This window comes from Ornithodoros turicata, chromosome 8 (genome assembly GCF_037126465.1).
Source record: "Ornithodoros turicata isolate Travis chromosome 8, ASM3712646v1, whole genome shotgun sequence".
Taxonomy (NCBI): domain Eukaryota; kingdom Metazoa; phylum Arthropoda; class Arachnida; order Ixodida; family Argasidae; genus Ornithodoros; species Ornithodoros turicata.
In genome coordinates, this window is record NC_088208.1 from 40,117,026 (window position 1) to 40,140,919 (window position 23,894).

General features: G+C 44.3%; 1 protein-coding gene across 1 annotated transcript; it reads right to left on the bottom strand.

Annotated features, from left to right (window-relative positions):
* Positions 1-770: 770 nt before the first annotated feature.
* On the bottom strand, positions 771-23,688 carry LOC135367330 (glypican-6-like). Its single transcript, XM_064600544.1, has 9 exons — positions 23,126-23,688; positions 14,340-14,498; positions 10,335-10,537; positions 9,269-9,457; positions 8,628-8,793; positions 8,439-8,569; positions 7,658-7,911; positions 6,928-7,094; positions 771-6,554 (listed from the first exon to the last, which is right to left on the bottom strand). Exons 1-9 carry the CDS (start codon positions 23,301-23,303, stop codon positions 6,304-6,306), a joined length of 1,698 nt encoding a protein of 565 aa, XP_064456614.1. The 5' UTR covers positions 23,304-23,688; the 3' UTR covers positions 771-6,303.
* Positions 23,689-23,894: the final 206 nt, after the last annotated feature.

Below are 23,894 nucleotides of genomic sequence, written 5' to 3' on the forward strand. Positions count from 1 at the left end.
TTGCATGGGTTGTGTTCCCTACCCCCCACCCCCAGGGTTTTTGCGGCACCCCCTGAAATTTCTGAGATTGCCCAATATAGCTTGGCTATGCACGTTGGAATGGAGCATCCTGTGCTGTACACAACATTCAAAACTTGGATGACAAGTTCATAGCCATGCAAGTGACTGTGTCATGCGTTGTTGCAATATAGTTTGAAACAAACTTTTGCAACCCCTATAATCCGTGTACAATATGAAGTACCATTTGCGCACCTTTGCACAATCACCAACGCTCTTTTGTCTCATTTTTCTGCTGTTCTTCTCGTCACTGGCTATCTAATTTTCACAGCCTCATGAGACAATGTCGTGTTCCTCTTGTATTGTTATGATTGCATCTAGACTATTGCATGTACTACTCGTGAATTGCAGAGCTGCCGTCGTAAGATATTGTGTAGTTATAATATATTTGTTTACAACTGAAATTGCATCTGAAGAACGTTATTGACATCCCATCAACGTGCTGTGGTGCTCTCCGTTCGCACAAAAATTAGGAAGACAGCGACTTCAGCAAACATATACCCCCCAGAAGCTTGGCACCCCCCAGGGTGGATTTCTGGAGACATTACTGGTTGTGTGTGTGTGTGTCATGTTCTTGACCCCTCCTGCACCATGAACAGTGTCAGATTTACAACACTACTTTAGGTTTCCAACTATTCCGAGTTGCCCAATCTTGTGTGCTTTCTCGCACGTGTAATGTTAGCCTAAGATATCTGTCATTGAATTCACAGAGATTACAAATTATAAAAGTTTATTTTCTGTACTTTCTCATTCATTATACATACAAGAAAATTTGTTCAGATAACAATAGAAAGCACAAAAATGGACAATGCGGCAAATGACAAAGCATTATTGAATGACTATTGTACACAGCACTGTACATGTTACTTCTTGCACTGAAGAAACGTTGAAACAAATGGCGGAGTCTTATGAACAGAAATTATGGTGTGTATGTGTGTTTCATTTGTGCATGTCTCAATTTTTTTGTCTTTTTTTTCGGAACCACACTTAGTTAATAAATAAAGCTATCACACTAACTTTAACCAGCTAAGCAAAGTCTTACGTATAACCATCGGCATCCGCCCCGAGCTCTCACAACCTCACTTTGAGAAACCGACAATGAATTGTGCCATGTTTGTGCTGTGAGCAACAATAAATCGAATAATGACACGTTTTAATGCTCATAGTAATGTATAGTAGCCAGTTTTTGTTACGTCTGTAGCAGGTTCCCAAAACAACTTGTGTGCATTTTGTAAGAAAATAAATTTTTGGATTGAATTGGATAGAAAAAGAAAAATAGCGATATGACAAGGCAATCCACGCTTTTTACATTTAGCAGTGTTTCAAGTATTTACAATGACATGCTGCGGGGCTATTATCATAACCCAAAGTCTCTGCGTACAATTGAGTAAAATGTCGGGCAAAGATGTTCTACTGAGCGCCACTCGTGTTTGGCACTTGAAAACAACAGTGTTGTGTTGTGTTTTCTTGTCTGTTTGTTTTACTTGCTAGGATTCTGCAACAGAATGGTGCACTAAGAAATGTGCGTATACATTCACAAAAGTCTATTAATAGCACATACAGATGGAACACTAAAGTTCAAGTATGTTGCAGAATCAATTTCATCTTATGACAAAGTATGCTCCTCAAAATACCTCAACACTTGTGTGTGTTTTCATACTACAAGCAACGGACATAGTAGACATGGGGCCTGGCATTTGAGGCAAGACCAGGTTCCTACGATATTTACCCCCATGTCAATCAGGTGAAACCTGACTTTTCCTCTGTCACCTTTTGACATTGCGTTGATACTCCCAATTAATATTATTATTAATATTTTTTTTATGTTGCAGAAGTTAACCTGTGCACATAACACAGGTTTTTCCATATACTTATTGTTTGTGTTGTGTGGCACGATGTTGATTAAAAGCCTTCAGCACCGAATGTTTTAATAATTTCCAATTTCACTCCAGGTTAAAGATAGGGGTACTACTCCCCAAACTTTGGTGTTTAATGCAAAAAGGTCAGACCCCATTTACGAACTACTACACTAACACAAGTATTAGACGTAGTAAACTACAGACATATTCTGGAACTCCCAAAATTGGAGGGCAATTAATTAATTAAGAACCCGCAGATGTGGTCTGGGACACTCCAGTATTGTTATGCCTTCCTAGCGAGTGCATCGCTGGAGCAGAGAAAAGGTGCCCTGTTGGAGCCCACCTTTAAACCAATAAGAGTACCTATAGTGATCGGTCCACAAAATAGGAAATAGCCAATCACTCCCGTTATAGCTTATCTCTGTTCAGCGTACAATATTTGTACTGGCAGAATGGGCACGTACCAGCTTGTATTGAACATTGTCCTTGTACCTGCTAGAAAAAATATTACTTTCCATACTGTGCATAATATTAACAAAGTGTATTGCAGCTGTGTTCCTAGTATCTATCGATGACTCGTACGATCATATTGCAGAAGGCCTCCAGTCACAGTAACATGGAGATGTTAGGAAGTGCAAATTATGGATATGTTTATGAACACATGATAGGAAGAAGGTGTGCTCAAGTGACGTGCTAGGTTACTACGTGACAAGTATTTCTGTCTAGTGCACAGAGAAATCCCCATTCTATCTTTGAAAATTCATCGTAGCTACAGGACAGGAACTAATGGAAAGTATCTTTGATCCACTGTCTGCAGCATATATGGGGGTGAGCATAGATTATGGTACCTGTTGGCTCGATAATCCCTAGAACACCTTTATTAATTTAAAGATATCCAGAAAGAGCTTGCAGGTGAGAGCCCGGTATATTGCTCCAACGTGTTTTTGCTCCATCAGATTGAGCATGCAGCTCCTTATCGTAGTGTACACGAAACTATAGCTTAAAGTTAATTAAAACTCCCTATTGCTTCCAAAACTGTCCTATGGAGTTAAGTCATTTACTACTGTCCAGCATGTTTTCCATTGGACGTCTGCACATTTTTCGCTAAAACCTATCTTCACATTCCTGACCACCAAGCGCTGTGTTTTTACAATATGGCAGCATCATCCTTACTGCATATGCTACGTACAATGGAGCGGAGAAACTTATTCACTTTTATGTGTTGCTGCACCGCACACTAAGAAAGAAAAAATGTCTGGCAACTACGGTAGAAATACAATTATAAAACATCCCAGAGGACACCGTGAACCTAGTCAAGAATAAATACATACGCACATCTATCGTAGCAAGTTCCCAAGAAGAGTGTTTGATTAACACGTATGGCAGCATTTCTGTGGGAGTTAACAATGTTGCTGGAAGAAAACATTTTCTCAAAGGTAGCTATATGATACATAAGACTAATAATGCACATGTACACCAAAAGGGAAAAGTCCAGAGGAAAATCCTATAACGAAACAAACGAGACATTCATATATCCCCAGGAAGTAAATGGGAGCTTTTCCCAGTGCAAACATTGCAATGCAAAAAGCATAGCACAAAACTCTTAGCAATGATGTCCCTCTGTGTGACAATCCAATTGTGTTATGCCTAAGCATACTTGCTTTTGTGACCACGATGAACAAAACGCAGTTATGTTTTCTTACTTAACTGAGACTAAGAGCAACCCTTTGGGGTTCATTTTCTAACCCTTGGGGCTACGTGAGGACGATGCTGTGCTGAAGTTACACATTGCAGATGCAAAACAGCATCAGCTTCGGCAATTTTCAAAAGTGCTCTCTGGTAGTTACGCAATGCAACCTTAGCACTCCGAATGATAAATACAAGATTCAGCGCTAACTTCCTGAGAACTTGTGTCTCTTACTTGTTTCTACACATATAATTTATGTCTACATATATTAGGTTTTAAACGATGGAATAAAAACTGAGCAGAACATGCTCATTTTCACCTGTACAACCCACAAAACCAAATAAAATAAAAGCAAATACAAACCATGAGACAACTCATTAGAAAAAAAAAGAATGCAGCAAACATATGCCAGCAATGCATGTCACATTCCATTGAAGAAACTGGCACAAGTTCACGATAGCCCGTGAAAAGTCAATAAACAGTAATACAGTGCTATTGCCAGATCAATAGGACAATGTGTCATCTGAAGGAACAGAATAAATGAATGCTTATGTCGACACGTTTTTGAACTGCTAAAATACAAAACATGGCTTGTTGCACACCGTGCCAGAATAAATGTGTCGCTTAGTTTTACCTCCCTGCGTCACATCACAGAAAGAAAGTCAGGCGATTGGACGACAACTGAGACAGCGCGATGAGGATTAACTTCACATGACATATTTTACACATGGTGTGTACACCATTTACACATGGTGTACTTCAACACAACCTTCAAAGCCTTTGTCACTTAACAGCACGCTAAAAACTAATACTCCTGTTGAAAATCGCTTTGAGGGCTGTGTTTAGGAGCTTGTGACAAAAAGACAAAGAAAACATAATGCCTCTTAAAATGAAGTAAAAAGACATAAATATATGTCTGAACACAGAGTCATAAAAAAGTAACATAAAAAAACCTTCAGTCAAATGAAGTATTGGTTCGGAAAACAAACCCACACTGAAATCGGACTGCTGTGTGCATTACACAGGCACTTGCCAACGTTGTGCTCAATAATGCTAACTAGGACAAACCTACACTTAGCTTTACATTTAATTTACTTTTATACTGCTTCACTATGCCAGCAGGATGTAAGTAAGTCACTGCCCACAACAATGGTAATATAACGGAGCAGACAATTAAGGTGGGTTTTTAAATACCTGAGCATCATAAATGCATGACATACTAAGTGATTCACCCGAGCCATAGACAATTCAGGCCAATCCCACTTAATTGGAACTTTGCCAACTCTCTTACTTGGCTTCAGTGGACTATTCTATATGTGACTCACGTGACCCACCTATGCAGAAACGAGCGTTTTAACTTTTGCATCGATGATTCGCTAAAAATAAGGCAGTTTCTATGCCCACAACTTGCGATCCATCAAACGTCCAGCTGCAGTCCAACAGATGTCTGAGCATCCTGATCAGACTGATCAACTTTGATCAGATCGCAAATTATGGGAAACAGGTCGGCACATGTTCGAGCTATGCCATGGCTCACTGTAACAAAAAAATAGATAACTTTTAAAACGCAAGAGTAGATTGCATGATACCTCAATAAATGCTACTTAAGGGTGCCCCACTTTTCTGGGTTTTGTCTAACTGTATGTATTTTGGAGGACATAAAGTTATTCTGCTGTCTATTTCAGGTAATGGGGAAGATGGTCATTAGTCACACGCTTGAGTATTAGTATCTGCCGAGAAGATGACAAACTTTCTCAATTTTTGGCCGAGCAACTGCACTTAATTACTCATTACACAATTAGGAAAAATACCCCGTATACTTTAAAAAACACCTCGTGTTTACGGGAATGGCAACAACTACAAAATATTTGAAAACCTTATCAGCTAACGCAACGAGTGATGAAATGACAAAGAAGAAGTCGTGTTCTGCCAAAGTCAAGACCGTGTACAACCAAGATCATACTTAGGTGCAACGCGCATGCTGTGGACGATTTGAGCACCTCGGTGGACAAACTGCTATCAGTTGTAGGGAGCCTGGACAAGTGATAAGGGTCATTGTCACATACATGCAATAACAGGGTCCCAACTCAACCTTGAAGCAAAGATTAAAGGGTCTTTCGAGGACCTTTTAGGGCTCTGCCATCATTTTGCCCGGGATGTAAAACACAGTTTATGGCCAGGGCCTCAATATTTCACAAAAATATTCATAAGCGACAGGTGTAATAAAAGCGATAAAAACCCAGTGCAGGAGGACATAAAAAAGAGACAACAATGACAGAGCAACAGGTGGTATCACACGACAGAATGCACAAGGGTTTCAAGGACCAGTAGGAACCATGGATAACAGAAAACTGCGTTGCTACAGAACCGAAACAGGGAGCACTTCTGTGCGTGTATGTCCTGGGTATGTCCCTAGGTGGTCGAATCACGTCACAGGCCATATGTTGCACGTAAGCGTGACTTTGGTCGTAGTAGCAATAATGTGCGCACCATTTTTCTACTAGTATTTCGGCATCACTCGTCCTACATTTTGCAACATTAAAAAAAGATATACTAAAGCTAAGCTGCTAGAAGGATCCATGAATGATTGCGAGCCAACTTCACCATGCATGAGCGTCAGTCGTTTTGATGGGCGTGCTCACTCGAAGTCGTCACCACTCGGGACACCTCTTCCTTAGTCACTATCTGTGCCAGCCGTTCTCAGCAAGTGTGACACACTGCCAGCACAAGCACCGCAGTGAAAACGCACGTGACAGTGTTGCCAGACAACGTGACTGTACTGGCTGTGGGAGCAGTTGTTACATTGGGCGGTTCGAGGACCTTGGGATGCTTGCTCTGCGGTGCGCTGGTGGGAACGCTGAAGAAGATGTCCGAGCCAGCATACGACCTATCGGCTTCTATGGGGCCTTCACCACTCCCGCTCCCGCTACCGCTTCCATCGTCGTTGTTTGCTGCAAGTTGGGTTGATTGTAATAAAATGCAGTGAGTGCAATACTATAACTACACTCTTAAAAACGAACTTCACCGCAGTGCAGTTCAATAACTGAAAGCAACAGTCGACCTGGTACTACACCAAAGCTAAAAAAGCGTTGTCGCATGCTCTGTGGTGTTGCTCAGAGTCAGTGTTAAAAAACATTTCAAGTGACATTCAAAAACTGGGTGTGAACGTTCGGTTTGTTTTTGCATGTGGCATCTGCACGTAATTTATCAAAGAAAAGCCCATTCTCACAATGACTCGGCATTTAATTAAAAGCTCTTTTTTTTTAGAAACTGAACTGCACCGACGGATAAATTGGATTAGATTGGATGATAAAGGCCACTCACAGACATCCTGCCATGTGACGTCCTGGCCGCTGTAAGCCAGCGCAAGCTTGTTAGTTGTTATCTTGAGTGTAAGAATGAGCTGGTTGATGAGAGTGCTGTCACTGTGCTGCGCTGGCTTGCGGTTTTGGCTGCGAACGGTCACTGCATCGCTCTCGTTGACCGCAGATCTGAGATAACAAGCGGAACAGGGTTAACAAAATGTACATTCTTCAAAAAGCCTCCAAATATCAGCTGAAATTAATTTATGGATGCGAAGGAAGCCACGACCAAGATAACGAGGCCTACATTCCAACCGTCTTTAATCGGTGCAAAACATACGAAAAGCGACGTCAAGTTGCCGACAAAAGCGACTCAAAAAAAAAAAAAAGGTTGAGACTACTACAGGTTTTCCTGGCGATTTTAATCCGAGTGCCAGCTAAATTAATCCACGTGCCATGCAAACTTTATGGGGCATGGATTAATTTAGCTGGCACTTGGATTAAAATCGCCGGGAAAGCCTGCAGAAAAGTAGACATTCATGCAATAGACTCCACTTACCTTAATGGAAGAAGTGCAATCTACTGCATAAAAGTCTAATTTTTTGTATGTTAAACAGATGCACTCAACTGTCATTTTTTTTAAATTTCGAGTCATCTTTCATCAGCGCAGAACACGACATGCAACAGAAACGCATTTCTTAAGCCTCCCGTTTTTTAATGTCCTGCGAGACATTTCCCATCTGGTCCGTTACCTGGCTTTCCGCAGTCCATCCCAGCACTCTTGCTGCTCGGTCGAACGGCACATTCTGCTCGGCAGCTGGGCCCAAAATCCGCGGGCATTGCGGATGGGCTTCTTGAAAGACTGTACGAGTCGGTCCATACTGGTGCCCGCTGCCGTCGTGGGGCGTTCCATGACGTGGCGGGTTCCAAACTTGAGCGTCTCAAAGCGCAGCTCGTGCTTGCTGCCCCTCTTGCCGAGACGAGGCTTGCCGCATTTGTCGTACAACTAATACAAACGCAAGAACAGTCGAGGAATTAAGGGTTTAACCGGGGTGTCTACCAAACTGCAGCCTTGAAATTCCCTGACTTTTTCAGGTTTTCCCTGATTGTATAAAGCAAATTCCCTGACAAAAACAAAATGGAACTTGGTGCCTGCTCCTATGTTTTGTTACAATTCCCTCACAAAACAGACCGTTTATTAAGCATTAGTGATGCTACCCTACTTTTCTGCCTTAGAGCTTCTTGTATTTTGGCGAACTGCTACTCGCGGTAACGTTGCAGCAGCGTAGCCACTCAACCACCGGTCGGCACTCGCGATTCGCTGCGCGTCATCATGGCACTTGTCCGCGATTTTCCCTGACTTCAGCTGCTTTTTGGCAAAATTCCCTGACTATCCACTGACTTTTCCAGTCACACGAAAATTCCCTGACAATTCCCTGTTTTCCAGGTTTTCCAGGTTGGTAGACACCCTGTTAACCCAAGGAATCCATAGATTTTGAGAGAGAAAAAAAAAGGATGTCGTATTCTACTCACAAACTGCAGTATGGCCACATGGTTCTCCTGGAAGTTCATGATGGCGTCCGAGATTCTAATGTCGATTGGATCCACAACGGACTCTATGTTAAATGACGTCTCGAGTCGATTGGCCAAGTTTAGCAGCGCATCTACAAAGCGTGGTGCACGATCAATTACGGGCCTGTGCCAAAATTACCGATGACTGACCGATAAAATTGCTCCACTCGGTGTCCAACTGGACGTGGTGATTGAGGCATCCCTGCATGACACTGTGACAATATGAAGAACAGGGTTTCAAGTCGGGGAGGCCTCGACAGTGCGGACAGTAGCTCATCTTCATCAGGGAAGCGCTGCACTCAGTGCTGGGGCCCAACTACAAAGAAACAGACGTCAGTCATCAGAAAAGCTAGTGAATGCTGGCAGGGAAACACTGTGGCTGCAAGTGTGGCATGGTGATACAATAATGGGACGCAATGATGCCCCAGAGTCACCAAATAAGCTCACACAGTTGACAGTAGTGACACTGAGCTCCACAGGTGAACAGGGAAGCCATCTTGTTTACGCTCTGCACAACCCCCAGCTAAGGAGCAGAGACAGCTGACATAACAATGCTCGCCATGGAGGCTGTGGGTTAGGCAATCGTGCAGCATTATTTATGTATTATCCATGAAACTGTCCAGAGGAGGTGAAGGTGAGCTCAAAGCTGTCAAAGTATCTGCCCTGGTGAGTTGCTCGCAGCAGGAGCAACATTTTGGAGCGTGTGAGCGCCGGTAGGTGACGCTAGCAGGGCGCGGAAACAAAAATGGCCTCTCCTGCCCCAAGATGAATAATTAATATAACACACATACATCCATGACTGCTTGGGCGACATCCTTTCCAATGCCCAGAGCCTGTACGAAGGTCCTGGTAGCAACAAACGAGCGCTTCACCTCCAGGGACAGCTTGTGGGGCACGTCACCGAAAGGCTTTAGCTCGTCCTTGTACTCTGCCACACATTGCATGTACTTGGCATTGAATGAGTATTGGGCATTGAGTACCTGAAACATAAGTTGAATGAATTGAATGCACCAGGTGCACACCTACTTCAAATAATTTATCCAAACTAGAACAAGTCAGAAAATGTGGCTTCTATCATAATGCCTGTGTGGCCACTAAGTGCAGTTGTGTTTTCAGAGGGGGGATGCAAAGGAATCTTCCTTCCTTTGGCCCCATCTGTCTACCTTTTCTGTCCATAGTCTATCACCACTGAAAATCCTGCAACACGAGTGCTACAGCACGCTTTGTTCTTTCGCACGCAGCAAGCCCGTGGCTCAAGCAGGCTGTTTTTTGATAACGACAAAAAAGCTGCCTGAAAAACATTTGCAGCAGTGGTACATCCAAAAAGCATCAGTGGTGGCCTACAAATAGTGAACTGTAGCCAGTATAGTCAGTATAGTAATCACTGAACAGTTAAGTAACGTAACACTTTGATTGAATTAATTCAAATTATACGTATTCCCGAACGCGTCTGAATCTTTTTTTTTTTTCGTCTGCATTAGCGCTGCAAAGCAACTGTGGCTATGATGAGCAGCGTACAGACTGGCACAGATGGAGAGAGGACAGCAGGAATGAGTGGGGGACATGGGGGGCTAGTATGCGTCCTGGCCCGACTTCATGGGGAACTGTGCCGACAATCGTCCAGAAAGTCTGCCCGAAAACCCGGAGAAATCCTCAGACAATACAGCCAGTGGTAGGATTTGAAACCAACACCCCCCCCAGTCATGTCTGAAGTCGGATTACGCAGACGACACTAATGTGCCCTGTGCATCGTGCAATGTCTTTCAAACGACGCAACTTATGTGTTGTGCAGGGAAGTATAGGCATTGAACGGACGAAGCTGACACAGTGGACAAAGCTACGGAAGAGGACGGTTACCTCGAACATCTTGAGGTATAGGGCTTGGAAGAAACCGTCGAGTGCCTCCACCAAGTCAACACCTCCCGTCGTGTAGTAGTTCTCGAGGTTCTCGAACATGTCGTGAAAGATGTAGGAGTTGGTGTCATATTGCATCCCGTACGTGCGCAGGAACATCTCGTGGAAGTCCCTCTTTGACGTGTTCAACAGCTCACGGAAAAACTCTACGCACAAAGGTTGTCATACACACGTCGATCAGTATATCAGTTTACAACGTTCGAAAGCAATGTGAATATGTTACGTATACCAAACTGTGCAGGTAAGCATAAAGACGAAATAATACTGTGCTCAAAAACGGTGGCACAAGCATGTTCATGCAGGATGCCTCGTCACAAAACGAATTCGCTAGTACACTCTTAAAAATGAGTTTCACCGCATAGCACTCTCCTCGCCAACCATTATCTCGAATGATATCGTTATCTGCCCTGATTTGTTGAAAACGGGAGGCGTACACCTTTTTTGTGACACTTATGCTGTTCATAATTGTCACAAAAAAGGCGTACGCCTCCCGTTTTCAACAAATCAGGGCAGATAACGATATCATTCGAGATAATGGTTGGCTAGGAAAGTGCTATGCGGTGAAACTCATTTTTAAGAGTGTAGATAATTAAAGGGCTCTTCGCACATGGTCCTAAGATGATGTGCCAGAAAAATGGAAAAGTATACGTCGATGTGAACCTGCTTTCCATGTTTTACAGTAAAACGGGTAATAGACGCATAAAAAATCGCCGCCCTGAATACAGAGACTCATCTGGCTCTGACATCACGGCTGGTGTCTCCACCAATAAGGAAGCACAAGAGAGGTCACATGCTTACGACTACCAATGGGAATGGACGAGGCTCCTGCCCCCTGATGTCAGAGCTCGGTGCGGAAGTTTGTTCGTGGGCTTGCACCTTGCAAACTCTGGCATGCAATATGACGGCTGCACGATGCAATGAACTACATCTATATTGAGTGTCGCAACCCCTTTAAAGTGCCACTATAGACTAATAAAAAAATATTTGAGTTTATACATTTTATTTTCATTTGAATGGCATTACATGTATTCATACGCATATACATACAGAGACAAAAGCTACGAATAACAAGAGAGAGGGGAAGGAAGGGGGAAAGCTGTGAGAACAGCTTAATTTGTTTATTTATTTTTTATTTAGCAAATTTATTTTATTTCGTTTTGAAAATAAACCTCGCCGGAATACTCAGTACAGAAAATATGACTGCCATCAGTGAAGATAATGCTCTTCCAGGAATTTTGACAACAAAAAAAAAAAGAAAGAAAACCAAAGCTGGCAAAAACTCGATAGTTCCGGATTCTCTAAGAGTTCGGTCCGACACGCCCGGCGTCTGTCTCCGGGTGACAGCGCGCGCACGTTCCCGGTAGCGTATTGATTCCCCTTCCCAGTCTCCGCTCTCCACCCCATGTTGGAAGGCTGCCAGCAGCTGAGGTGAGGGGACGGAAATCGACCTTGGGGGAGCTATGCTACGCGCACTATGACTTGGAAAACTAGAAATTAAGTTTACCACACTTCCGCGTGTCATGGAGAAACAATATTTTGGGAGAATACAAGGTGAGACACGTGGACTACAATGATATAATAAATTAAATAATATTGTAAGATAAAATAAATTCCGCAGGATTCTCAAGCGACAAGATTCATTCCGTACACTCTAAAAACAGAACTTTACAGCACAGCACGCTACGCACCAATCATTACCACGAATGATCAGGTTATCGCTTCTGATTCGAAAAGAGATCAGATGGGCCGTACGCCTTTTTACGTAAATTATCGTGTATCGAAATTGACACAAAAAGGCGTCTTCCTCTCTCTTGGAATCGGGCAATGATTGGCGCACAGCGTGCTATGCGGTGAAGTTCCGTTTTTAGAGTGCATACACTGTAAAAACGGAACTAACAAACCATAATCTCGAATGATATCGTTATCTTCACTGATTTGTTGAAAACGGGGGCGTACGGCTTTTCCGTGACAATTATGAACAGCATATAAGTGTCAAAAAAGGCCTACGTCTCCCGTTTTCAACAAATCAGTGAAGATAACGATATCATTCGAGATTATGGTTGGCTAGGAGCGTGCTATGCGGTGAAGTTCATTTTTAAGAGTGATAGTGCACTCTAAAAACAGAACTTCACCATATAGCACACTGTGCGCCAGCCATTGTTACGAATGATATGGTTATCGCTTCCGATTCGATGAGAGAGGTGGGCGTACGCCTTTTTGTGGCAATTTGGATATATGAAAATTGCTACAAAAAGGCGTACGCCCCCCTCTGTCTTCGTATCAGAAGCGATAACCCTATCATTCTTGGCGATGGTTGGAGCACAGAGTGCTATGCGGTGAAGTTCATTTTCAAGAGTGATAGTGGCATATTGGGTGATTTGGACATGGTAGCCACTATAGCGTGGGTACATTCAGGGCTTGAAGTAACAAAAAAAAAGCAATAATAAATGTTTGAAAGTACCACGCAAAAGGTGACGATAGGGCTAAATTTAGTCATCAATTTCCCTAAGACTCCGGGACACAATGGGGGAGGCCATCTTGGTATGTTTATGCCAGACGGGTCCCGAAGATGGATAAATATTAGTTCGGGGGTTCTATAAATAAGAAAGGGTCGGGAGGCCGCAAAACGGAGCGCCTCCGTCCCGTTAATAAACACCTATGACGCTACTGTCGTTAAACTTTATCAACTTGCCTAACACAACTCAGGGCGTTATTGTTTTATCCGCTACGGAATTTTTATTTTAAAAATCTTACGAGAGCAGCGTAGATGTCGTTTTTGCAGGCGGACTTGGTCTCAAAGAGAGCATGTAACTACAAGATGACGGTATATGTACCTAGAATTCATTAACTCTTTAATTAGGGAACTTTAGCCAAAAGCGAGATCGCAGAATGGGAGACAACCCTCGTTCAAAGCCATCCTACACTCTTAAAAATGAACTTCACCGCATAGCACGCTCCTAGCCAACCATTATCTCGAATGATATCGTTATCTGCCCTGATTTGTTGAAAACGGGGGCGTACGCCATTTCTGTGACACTTATGCTGTTCATAATTGTCACAGAAAAGGCGTACGCCCCCTGTTTTCAACAAATCAGGGCAGATAACGATATCATTCGAGATAATGGTTGGCTAGGAGCGTGCTATGCGGTGAAGTTCATTTTTAAGAGTGTATCTTTTAAAAATCCTGAAGCGAGCGCGTGCCGTGAATTCCGCCGAATTCCGCGATGCAAATGAGCCGAAACAAAAACAGCGCGCCTCAGGAGCGAATCACCTTCGCCGGAGGCGGCTTATCTGGATCGCAAAGCGGTCTTATCTGGTCTTTATCTTATCTGGATCGTTCCATCTCCATCGATCCAAGGCACGTGGCCCTCTGACGTGAAATGAGCGCTGTGCCCCCCGCGCTCCCGACCTGTGTGGTTTCAGTTTCGGCTCACTGGTATAGCAAAATTCGGCGACTGATATCTCAGCGCACGTGCGCGTTTCAGGATTGTTTAAAAATGCCTCCAACGAGGATTGTCCATTCTGCTATCTCGCTTTTGCCTAGAATTTTCTACCTGAATAGTTAATTGACGAATTAATTGGTAATTTTATTAATTAATTGGTAGTTAGTCGTCTAGTAGCTCCATACTGTCTTCGAAAGGACGCCCGCATGCCCGTACAAATCAACAGCAAAAACGACATCTATGCTGCTCTCATAGCATTTTTTATACAAACTCTGGAAAAGCAAAAATAAATAAAAATAAAACAGCGACCTGTACGTACGTTTATCTCTAAAGGAGAAACGGTATTGCTTATAATACTGAGTGTTTCACTCGAAGGCTGAGAGGGATAAGAAGTTGGAAAAGCCTATCTAAGAAGAAATATCTAGAAGGATTGACCATTCGATAAAAGCGGCAATGCACGTATTTAGATTGGGGAAATGACGCCAAAGTATTTGAACGTACTTACCGTCAAACTTTGTCATCCTAGTTGAGAATTTGTGCCTGAGTTTGTCCACCTCTTGCCTGAGAACTCGATCGAACTCTTCCCTGCTCTGAGCTGACAGTTTATGCTCCAGCTCTTCTGTACAGCATGTCATCGACCGCTGGCAGATACGCAAGTGGTCACCTGAAACGACAGCAACACTAGTAGGTCACTCGCTAGTATGTATACGTATATATCCTGAAAATAAGACACATCGGAGGTACCACACAGGCAGGCAGGGATCGGAACCGGTATTTTTTTTTTCGGTCCGGTTCGGGTTCAGGCATATTGATTAGGTTCGGGTTTAGCTCCGCTGAACCGAAATTATCAGCTTGAACCGGTTCAGGTATGTCGGTCCGGTTCGGGTTCAGCCATATTGATTAGGTTCGGGTTTAGCTCCGCTGAACCGAAATTATGAGTTTGAACCGGTTCAGGTACATCGGTTCGGTTCGGGTTCGGCTCAGGGAGAATCCCCCCCCCCCCGAACACACATAGACAAAAATAAATTAAAAAATCGGTCAGCGGTCGGGATTTTTACGGGGATTGGAACCGTTACTTTTTTCGGTCCCGGTTTAACCGGTTCATGGGCAATAATTTTGCTACATGAAAGCGATCTTACGCTCACCGTACACGGTTGTAAGAGAAAGGTGTGAGATAACCGTTTCAGGTGAGTAAAAAAAAAAAGGTCGGTCAGTAGTACAATTATTTCACCTCTGAACCAATTCCCGAACCGGTAACCGTTTTTTTTTTTTTTTTCAGTTCCGGTTCGGTTCAGGACAAGCAAAAAAATTGTTCGGGTCGGTGTTTCTTTTCAGAAACACCAGTACGCCCCGTAGACGCCGACCTTGAGCAGCACCATCTAATTCAGAAAAAAAAAAAAAAAAAACGTCGAACGTGATTTTTACATTGTTTTTTCTTTAAATTGGTGCAGCTGTAGTGAACCGCATGATGTGATTAACTTACTTCTTTACGTATTTTTATTTGTTTTTTGCATTTCATATTTTGCATTGGCCTTTGAGCAAACTGCATTGCGAGGTTATAAGCTCTGTTCGGTCACAAAAAAATGAAGATTCGTGCATATCGTGCCACTTTACGCACAAAAAACGAAAGAAAAAAAGAACAGCTGTTTAGCTGTGCTTTTATTCGGATATGCAATTATGTAGTATATGTACTACCTCCGGCGCGTAAAATATGTTGCCCTGATATAAGAGTATGCAATCTTGAGTTTGCCTGTTTACTTTCATAAATTGAGGATTTTTTCTTGGGGGGGGGGGGGGAACGAAATGTCTCGCGTCCCTCAAGGATGCGACGCGTTCGGTTGCTATGGCAACCGTCAAGCGCTCTTCCTCTTCCCCCCGCTGCCTCTCGAAATGTAAATATTACGATTCGTCTCTCAATGGAGAAAATGGGATGCGTCATCAATGGAATTCGGAGTGCATGACGCATAGCTAGTCTGCATCCATGCAGACTATAGGCGAAAGACGTCCGGAATGTCTAGACCGCCGAGTAGTCGACTTACCGGAGTATTGGAACTAAGCCATATTCTTGAGCATCGGTGATGCCCCGAAATGAATTCGAGAAGGCACACACCACAAGCGTTAAAGGTGAAACAGCGTAGGTGTCATGTATCTGCACGAAGCTACATAAACATGCATACACACGACTGCGTAAAATAAATTTTCCAAGGCCACTAGGGAAAGACGACGGCTTTGCGTAAGTGAAAGATGAAAGTCACTGAAAAGGTTAGCCAGCTGTAGGACTCGAACCCACATCTTCTGGATTGCCGGTCCAGGGCTCTACAAATTGAGCTAAGCTAACACGCCTTCTCAGCAACTTCCATGCAGGGTGCGTTTTCTTAGGCAAATTGGGGCTTTGTATGTATTTGTCCCTCCTATGTTGTTCCAGCCTCAGAACATCAGTTCTTTCATTTGCGTAAGTGCTTTCTTGATCACTCAAAGTCGCGGACGGCGCTATCGTGATGTATATTTCACTCTCGGAACAGAACATCACCGCATAGCACGTTGTCCGCCAACCATTGCCACGACTGATAAGGTTATCGTAGAGCGAGGGGGGCGTACGCCTTTTTTGTAGGAATTACCATATATCCAAATTAGGGAGGCCCCTTCTCTATAGCTTTGCTATGGGGCCCCCCATTATACATTGTATCGTACAACGACAATAAAACTGAACTGAAACTGAAATCAGAAGCGATAACCCTATCATTCGTGGCAGGGGTTGGCTCACAACGTGCCATGCGGTGAAGCGCTGTTCTGATAGTGTTTCTACACTCTAAACACAGAACTTCACCGCATAGCATGCTGTGCGCCAACGAACGATAGGGTTGTCGCTTCGGATTCGAGGACAGAGGGAGGCGTACGCCTTTTTGTGGCAATTACCCTATACCCAAATTGCCTCAAAAAGGCGTACGCCCCCTCCTCTCTTCGAATCCGAAGCGATAACCCTATCATTCCTGGCAATGGTTGGCGCACAGCGTGCTATGCGATGAAGTTCTGTTTTTAGAGTGTAAGATCCTGACTGTCCAGAACTTCACTTTCATCCAATTCACCGTTCATTCAGTGTTTATAAGCTGTCGTCCTGTGCGATTATTACTTGTACCATATCGCAGTAGTTGCCACGTCTCTGACGTTAATTAATAATCATTTAAATGACATATGCCAGAGAACGAAAACCGAAACTACACTAAAGTAGACCCGTGGAGGCGGCCTTGCCTTTCTCGAGCCCAAAACCCTCTAAAGTGTGACGTCGACGAATAATCGCAAAATATACTTGACCCGATTTAAACTGGGCTAGCCGGCTCTGAACCTGAAAACCTGCCCACCATATAGTGTAGCACCCAAGAGCTACTTTTATTCATCTTTGTTTCATTTCATCATCGTAGTTTATTTCCGGAAAGCCCCGTTTTATTTTACTTCTCTTTTGCTTTTTTGTCGTTGCGAAGACCTAATCCAAATAAGATAGACACGAAGAGAGGCCCAAGACGTAAAACATTACACAATGTGGAAAGTATATACAGCGGCGCTGTCATCGCGTCTGTCTTCTTCTCCGCTATGTAAACTTTGGGATCATATTACACGCTCATAAATCACACGCGTCAGACACGAAGCGTGGAAGCCAACCACGGTGTGCCAACCTATACGCGCCGCACGAAAAATAAAGGAAACATCTTGGGTGAAATTCCGCGAAAAAAATATATTAAAAAATCGGGCTAAAATTTCCTTCCTGGAAAAGCGAGCCAAGATTCCACCATAACTGCAGTAAGCGTTCACTGAATAGCTTACGACGAAGAGAAAAACTGCTTTAGTTTTGGTACGTTGTGAAACTTTGTGCCATGGAGCAACCACTTGATTGTGGTCGGGGTAGCTATATAGCCTTCCTGCCCGTTCGCCGTACTACTATTTACTCAGTGTCGTTGACTCGGTTCAAAGTATGTTTTATGACATCCGCCGTAAACGATGTCCCCGTTGACTCGAAAGGGCAGGCTTATGAACAGATGAAAGGACCGTGGCAAGCTTGGCGTCGTATGACACGTCTGGCGTCTTGACACGCGAATGACATCACAACAGCCAACTTTTCCTTTATCCACCGCGGGTCAAAAATCAAGGACGGCAGAGTTGACGAAGGGACTGCGAGTGCAGAAAGACCTGGATATGTTGAGGAGAGCGGGATATCGCCGTTGGCAATACGACAAATATGTATAATGTAAAACCCTGAGACTAGGGAACACAGACACAACACGAAGCCTGTCCCTTCGTGTTCCCTAGTCTCGGGGTTTTACATTATGCATCATCTTCACCAGCTCGCTTGCTTCCTAGCCATTTTTTCACTGACAAATATGTGTTTAGTTCCCGCACTCGATGACTTTTCGTACAACTGCCCCCCTTGGGGTCATTGCTCGTGTTGCACCTAATTATTGATTTAACCTCCGCAGTTTACGAGCAAATCTCCTATACACCTTGAACACCTGCAACACCTCTACACATTTTTTTTTTTTTTGCGCGCGAACACTTATCCCAACCCATTCCGGGAGTGTGTTTATATTTTACAGAGCGTGAATTGACCGTGCACAAGTAGCCGCCAAACAAAAGGAGCCCCCCCCCCTCTGAAAGAATATCGCCCAGTCAGTCTCCGTGGGAATGTGGTCACAATACAACTCCCTCAAGAGGGGCGGCCAAGAATGCGGAGAAGGAGGAGGACTCCCCCCCCCCCCCTCCACCCCCCGAAAGGTGGGAGAACCTTGTTAGGAACGGGACAGGCAGGAGGGCCAATTCAAACATACCATTTCGAACTGGTTCCGGTCTCTTCGGTTGTTGGGTTCGTTCGGTAGTGAGAGGATGCCTCGGTTGTCGCCAGTTATGTCATAAAGAGATTTTTTTTGTTGTTGTTGTTGTTGTTGAACAAGAGCAATATCCTCGTTACACGGGAGATCGAATGACATTTCCATCGAATGACATTCCCACTGAACGTCATTTGAGCTAGTCGACGAAAGTGACATTCGTCCGGGGAATTCATTCGCTTTTGCTCCGAAGGATAACGATGGTGAATATGATTAGTATGTGCATGTAACGCGTGAATGTATACAAAGAGGTACGATTTCTTCAATTCCGTTGCCAGACGTGGGCAGGTGGGATGAGAGCAGGAAAGAGTTAGTAAGCGTCCTGGGCCGACTTCAGGAAGGAACATGCCAAACATCCATCTGGAAAGTCTATACAGGAAAACCTCAACGAGCACGGTCAGCGGTGGGATTTGAACCCGGCACCTCCTATCGTCTCTAGCATTATCTTGGAACCACCACCAAGCCACGTATATATAGTCACTATACAAACGCCTCGAGAAAAACGGAACTGCACGCAAGCCCCTACACACAGACCCCCAGCTATGTGTTTCTTTTCAACTTTCTTTCACGGTACTCGGTGGTGAACTATCAGTCTGGTCTCTCTGCACGTATAACTAAATGTCCCTCAAATTCCTTTCTCAGTACCATTTGTAGGCGAACTTTTCACGAAGCTTTATGTATACTACAATAGGTACCCCCCAAAAAAATGTAGCGCGGCAATTTGAAGAGACTCTCAAGACGCTTCGTCCTCCGTACTCATCGTATCATCTGTAGAGCTTTCTCCGCCCCCTGATGAAGTCCTAAGCATTTCCTCCCCCCATTCAAAATGACATTCTTTTTTTTTTTTTTTCGTTTCCAATTCACTCGGAAGAAGGGAGTTGATTGCTGTTGAAAGGGAACATTCATTAACATTCCGATAGAACCGGTTTTTGCTCCGATACCACCCGTGTGGGTCGGCTCTCTGTATACCACTGTTGACAGAGCGCTAAAAGTATATGTTTTCTTAATATCGCGCAGTATAAAGAGGCTGAACGTAAATTGATTGGACCTAATTAATGGTGCGGGTACGGTGTCCGCTGGTTGGTGGAAGCGCAAAAGATTGGAAGGTGCTGAGTTCGAATCACCCGAGCTTTCCCGGCTGCCTTTCCAGACGGATGTCGACAGTTGCCCCTTCAAGTCGGCCCAGGATGTATATACTAACCACGCTCCGCCCCCCTACCCTTTCCCGCTGTCCTCTCTCCACGTGTGTACGCGCCCAGTTGCCGCAGTTGTTTCGTGCTGGTAACCCGGAATGTTTGCGTGTCACAGGAAATATAGAGGAGGAACAAAGACGCGGGGTGCTGAGCAGCAAATGTGACGCCGGAAATTGAGCTATTTACGTGGAACATTCTCCGCGGCTCTTTTTCCAGAAATGAAACAAGTCCGAAGAGAATGCTTTGAAAACAGTTAAAACTACTCGGAAAACGTTCCCGTGCAAAGAATATCCTTCAGCCGAAGTCACACACGAACAATATTCCTCCGACCACAAGGAGGGAGGGGGAAGCGGGGGTCGCCGACATTCAAGGAATCAAGATCTATATTTCGCCTATGCCCATGTCTATTATTTTTATTGTTTCGACGCATTACGCGCACATCAACTACTTTGACCAGAATGTATTACGTTTAGTGTGTCTTCAAGTTTGGGGATATGAAGGGAAAATCTCGGCCCAAACCCGCTAAAATAAAACGGGTCAATTTCGTCATTATCGTCATTTCGGCGTCGCGATGACTGATCATTATACCGAGGCACCTTGATGAGCAAAGCGTTCGCGAGCGAGCTTTGCTTGTGACAAGGTATTGACTCTCTAATGGCTTGATGGGCCAACACGTCTGAATGCTCCATTGGCTAGACCGTGGAAAGATGCGAAGTGGGAGGAAGGAGGTCAATAAAATATTTTTTATTTCTTTATTTTTTTTCATTCGGGGTTCATTCCAGCCAAAAGCGGGACAAAATGCCGTCCTACAAGCATGGCCTGTGGACAGCGGGGTCTATACGGCAGTAGAAACGGGACCCGTCCCACCATTTAAACACTTCTGGTCACACTTAGGGTGTTGTCAGGAAGTTATTTTCTTATTTTTTGTCCAGCAAGCCCCCCCCCCCCCCCCCCCCCATGACGGCAACATGACGTGAGCCTCTCCAAAGGAATCGGGCGATTGCTTTATCATGTCCAAAACGGGGGGGGGGGCGTACACCTTTTTTGTGACACTTACGCCGTTCATAATTGTCGCAAAAAAGGCGTACGCCTCCCGTTTTCAACAAATCAGTGAAGATAACGATATCATTCGAGATCATGGTTGGCTAGGAGCGTGCTATGCGGTGAAGTTCATTTCTAACAGTGCAGGCTATGACAGTTGAAGGTTGAACAGTTTCACCAGTTGGTCTGGTTATGAGGTGCTTGGTTCGATTCCTGTCCCGATTTTTCGACGACTGCCATACTTCGGTTGAACCTTATCAATGGATGACACCTATCTTCTGGTTGGCATAGCTGGTCTGTCTTTTGTTTTGGTCAATCACCTTTCATGAAAATCACCTGCACTTGCTTACACTTACAGTTCGGGGGGGGGGGGGGGGCATCTGTTTATTTGGGCGGCATCGGGCACAACACTTATGCGTTAGAGTATTAGTAAAAAGAAAAAGAAGTCACACCGGGTGCCAGCAGGTCCCGGGAGCTAAGTTGGTTGGACAACGAATGACAACGCAAAACGTATGAAGAGCAAAGTCAAGTTGTCGACGAAAGCGATTCAAAATAAAAACAAGACGGTTGAGACCATATATTTAATATATAAAAAAACGAGGATTTCGTGTAGTATAGACTGCCTTCAGGTTTGCTTCAGGTTTTCGTTAGATCCTGAAGAAGTGCAGTTGCACGAAAGTCTAGCTTTTTATAAATGCTCGCAACCGTCTTGTTTCTTGTGTGTGTGTGTGTTTTAATTTGGACAATGAAGTCAGATTGAAGCTAATCTTTTTAGCTGAAAAGTGCAGATGAGTCATTTCATTATTGTTATTATTATAATTATTATTTACGGAGCTTCTGGTGTACTCTGAAAACAGAACTTCACCGCCACAACCACCATCCCGAATGACATCGTTCTGTCGCCTGATTGGTTAAAGACGGGAGGCGTACGCCTTGTTGCGACACTTATCAGTTACGTTAATTGTCACAAAAAGGCATACGCCACACTGTTTCCACAAATCAGGAGTGGCCTCCTGGCAAGTCGGCCAGTCATGTTTGAGCTGAAAACAACGTGCGATGTACACCTTGTACCACGTGCCCTTTCTCCCTGGCATGTCAGCATCTGCAACTTGACAAAATTCTCGGTTTTGTCGGGTTCTATAAAAGTCCCGACATGTCTGAATAATTCCGCAAAGGTCTTCTCGACACGGGTTATTTGAGCACTTTCGTTCGCAATAATAAAAAATCGTGAAAGCGGACGACATCAGTTTTCGAAACTCTTTCAGACCATTTTGAAGATAGAATTTCGCATTGTCTAAAGTATGGCAAGTGCAGATACAGACCCTCACTCTCTTCTTCATCTTGGTATGAGACGAGAGTGGCCACTGTCGTCTGCCATATAATGATCGCCCGATTAAACCCGCGTGATACAAGGTCGTCTGTTCGTAACAACACGCAACTTAACAGCAAATCACGGCAGAAACAGCGAAAATTGATTGCGGATAGAAGGAGCGGCTTTGATGAGGTTCTATAGGGAAAAAAAGGAATAATAAGTAATTTGCTAATGGACAAAATAAGGAAACACAGTGAAAGGAAAAAGTAAAGAACGTCATCTGCATCGTGCGTGCAAAAACGTAACGTTAATTATGCGAGAGAATAGTCCAGGACGGACGGGAAAAAAATACCAGACGTACAAATATAGCGGCTCCGGAGAGGTTGTATGAACGACTTATCTCCGGGACTGCCAAAACCAGCAGCAAACATTGAACGCTGACATCGGAATAAATCTCGGAACGGACGACAGCCCGAAAATTGCAGCCAATCACGTCGGCGCGGAATGCAGATAACGGTTAAGGTATGCTAGAGGAGGCTATGGGTATGCAAATGGAATCTTGTGTATACGAAAGGGGGAAATTTACATACGCAAACACATCTAAAAGGGACAGCCTCAAACATTGATGTTTCGCGTGAAAGAGGCCAACAATCGCAGGATCGTTCTGTTATTTACAGTCAGTATACGTTTGCACGGCAGGTAGTACTGTTGGCACGCGTTGCTCAAGACGTCCGCAATCTCATTTACTGGAGGTTTCATTCGATACGTGTCTTATCTTAAAGGAATGTTTGCCGTCACACGTGATAATGATACTTAAAAGTCCGCCACTCTTAAAACGCAGCATAATAACAGAGGGTGAACGGGGGCTCACCTGAGATAGCCTGCGATGGGACATCGTCTTCAATTCCTTTTGCTTGAAACGCGTATTTTACGCCTGTACATCCTAATTCAGTTCCATCACCTTCACCTAACACACAGATCGCGATTGACAATAGTAAAGTAAGAATGTTCACACGAGTTACATAGGCTGTGCACTCCTGTAACTCCATACTCGGACTCCCCTGCCGTAGGTTTTGTGGTTCCTCCGCTAACAAAGTCTTCTGCGCAGCACGTATCCCATGACAGACGTGGCTAAGGTGAGGACGATAGCGAACATGAGGAGGCCCAGTGAGCTCCCGTCAGGATCCCATTCTTGAAGCACAAACACTACAAACATTCATCACTCAGAGGTCCCACAGTGCCGGCCAAACCAGTGTGAGAGGCTCTTGGCGCTCTTCCCGTATCCTCCACCACTCCCCGAAGGCGGACAGAAGACAGAAGACCGCCTGTACGTTACGTCCAATCGGCGTCACGTTTTGTCCAGCTCTCCTTCCGAAACGTGTATTGCGTGTATGTTCAACACTCTAGCAAATTGCGTCGCACGTTATTAACTGTTCCGTAATATTACGCGAATATTACGGAAAAAATATTCTATGCCGGAAGCTGAAGCAAGCTTCTCATAAACCCCACCATGCGGCAGCACGTGTCAATGCGCAATTTGCGTGCGTTAGTTTCGGTTTCGAATATGCGGCTAACCTACGTTTTGTAGGAACAGCATTGCGTCGGGAAAGACAAGTATTCACGTTCATATCGAAAGGCCA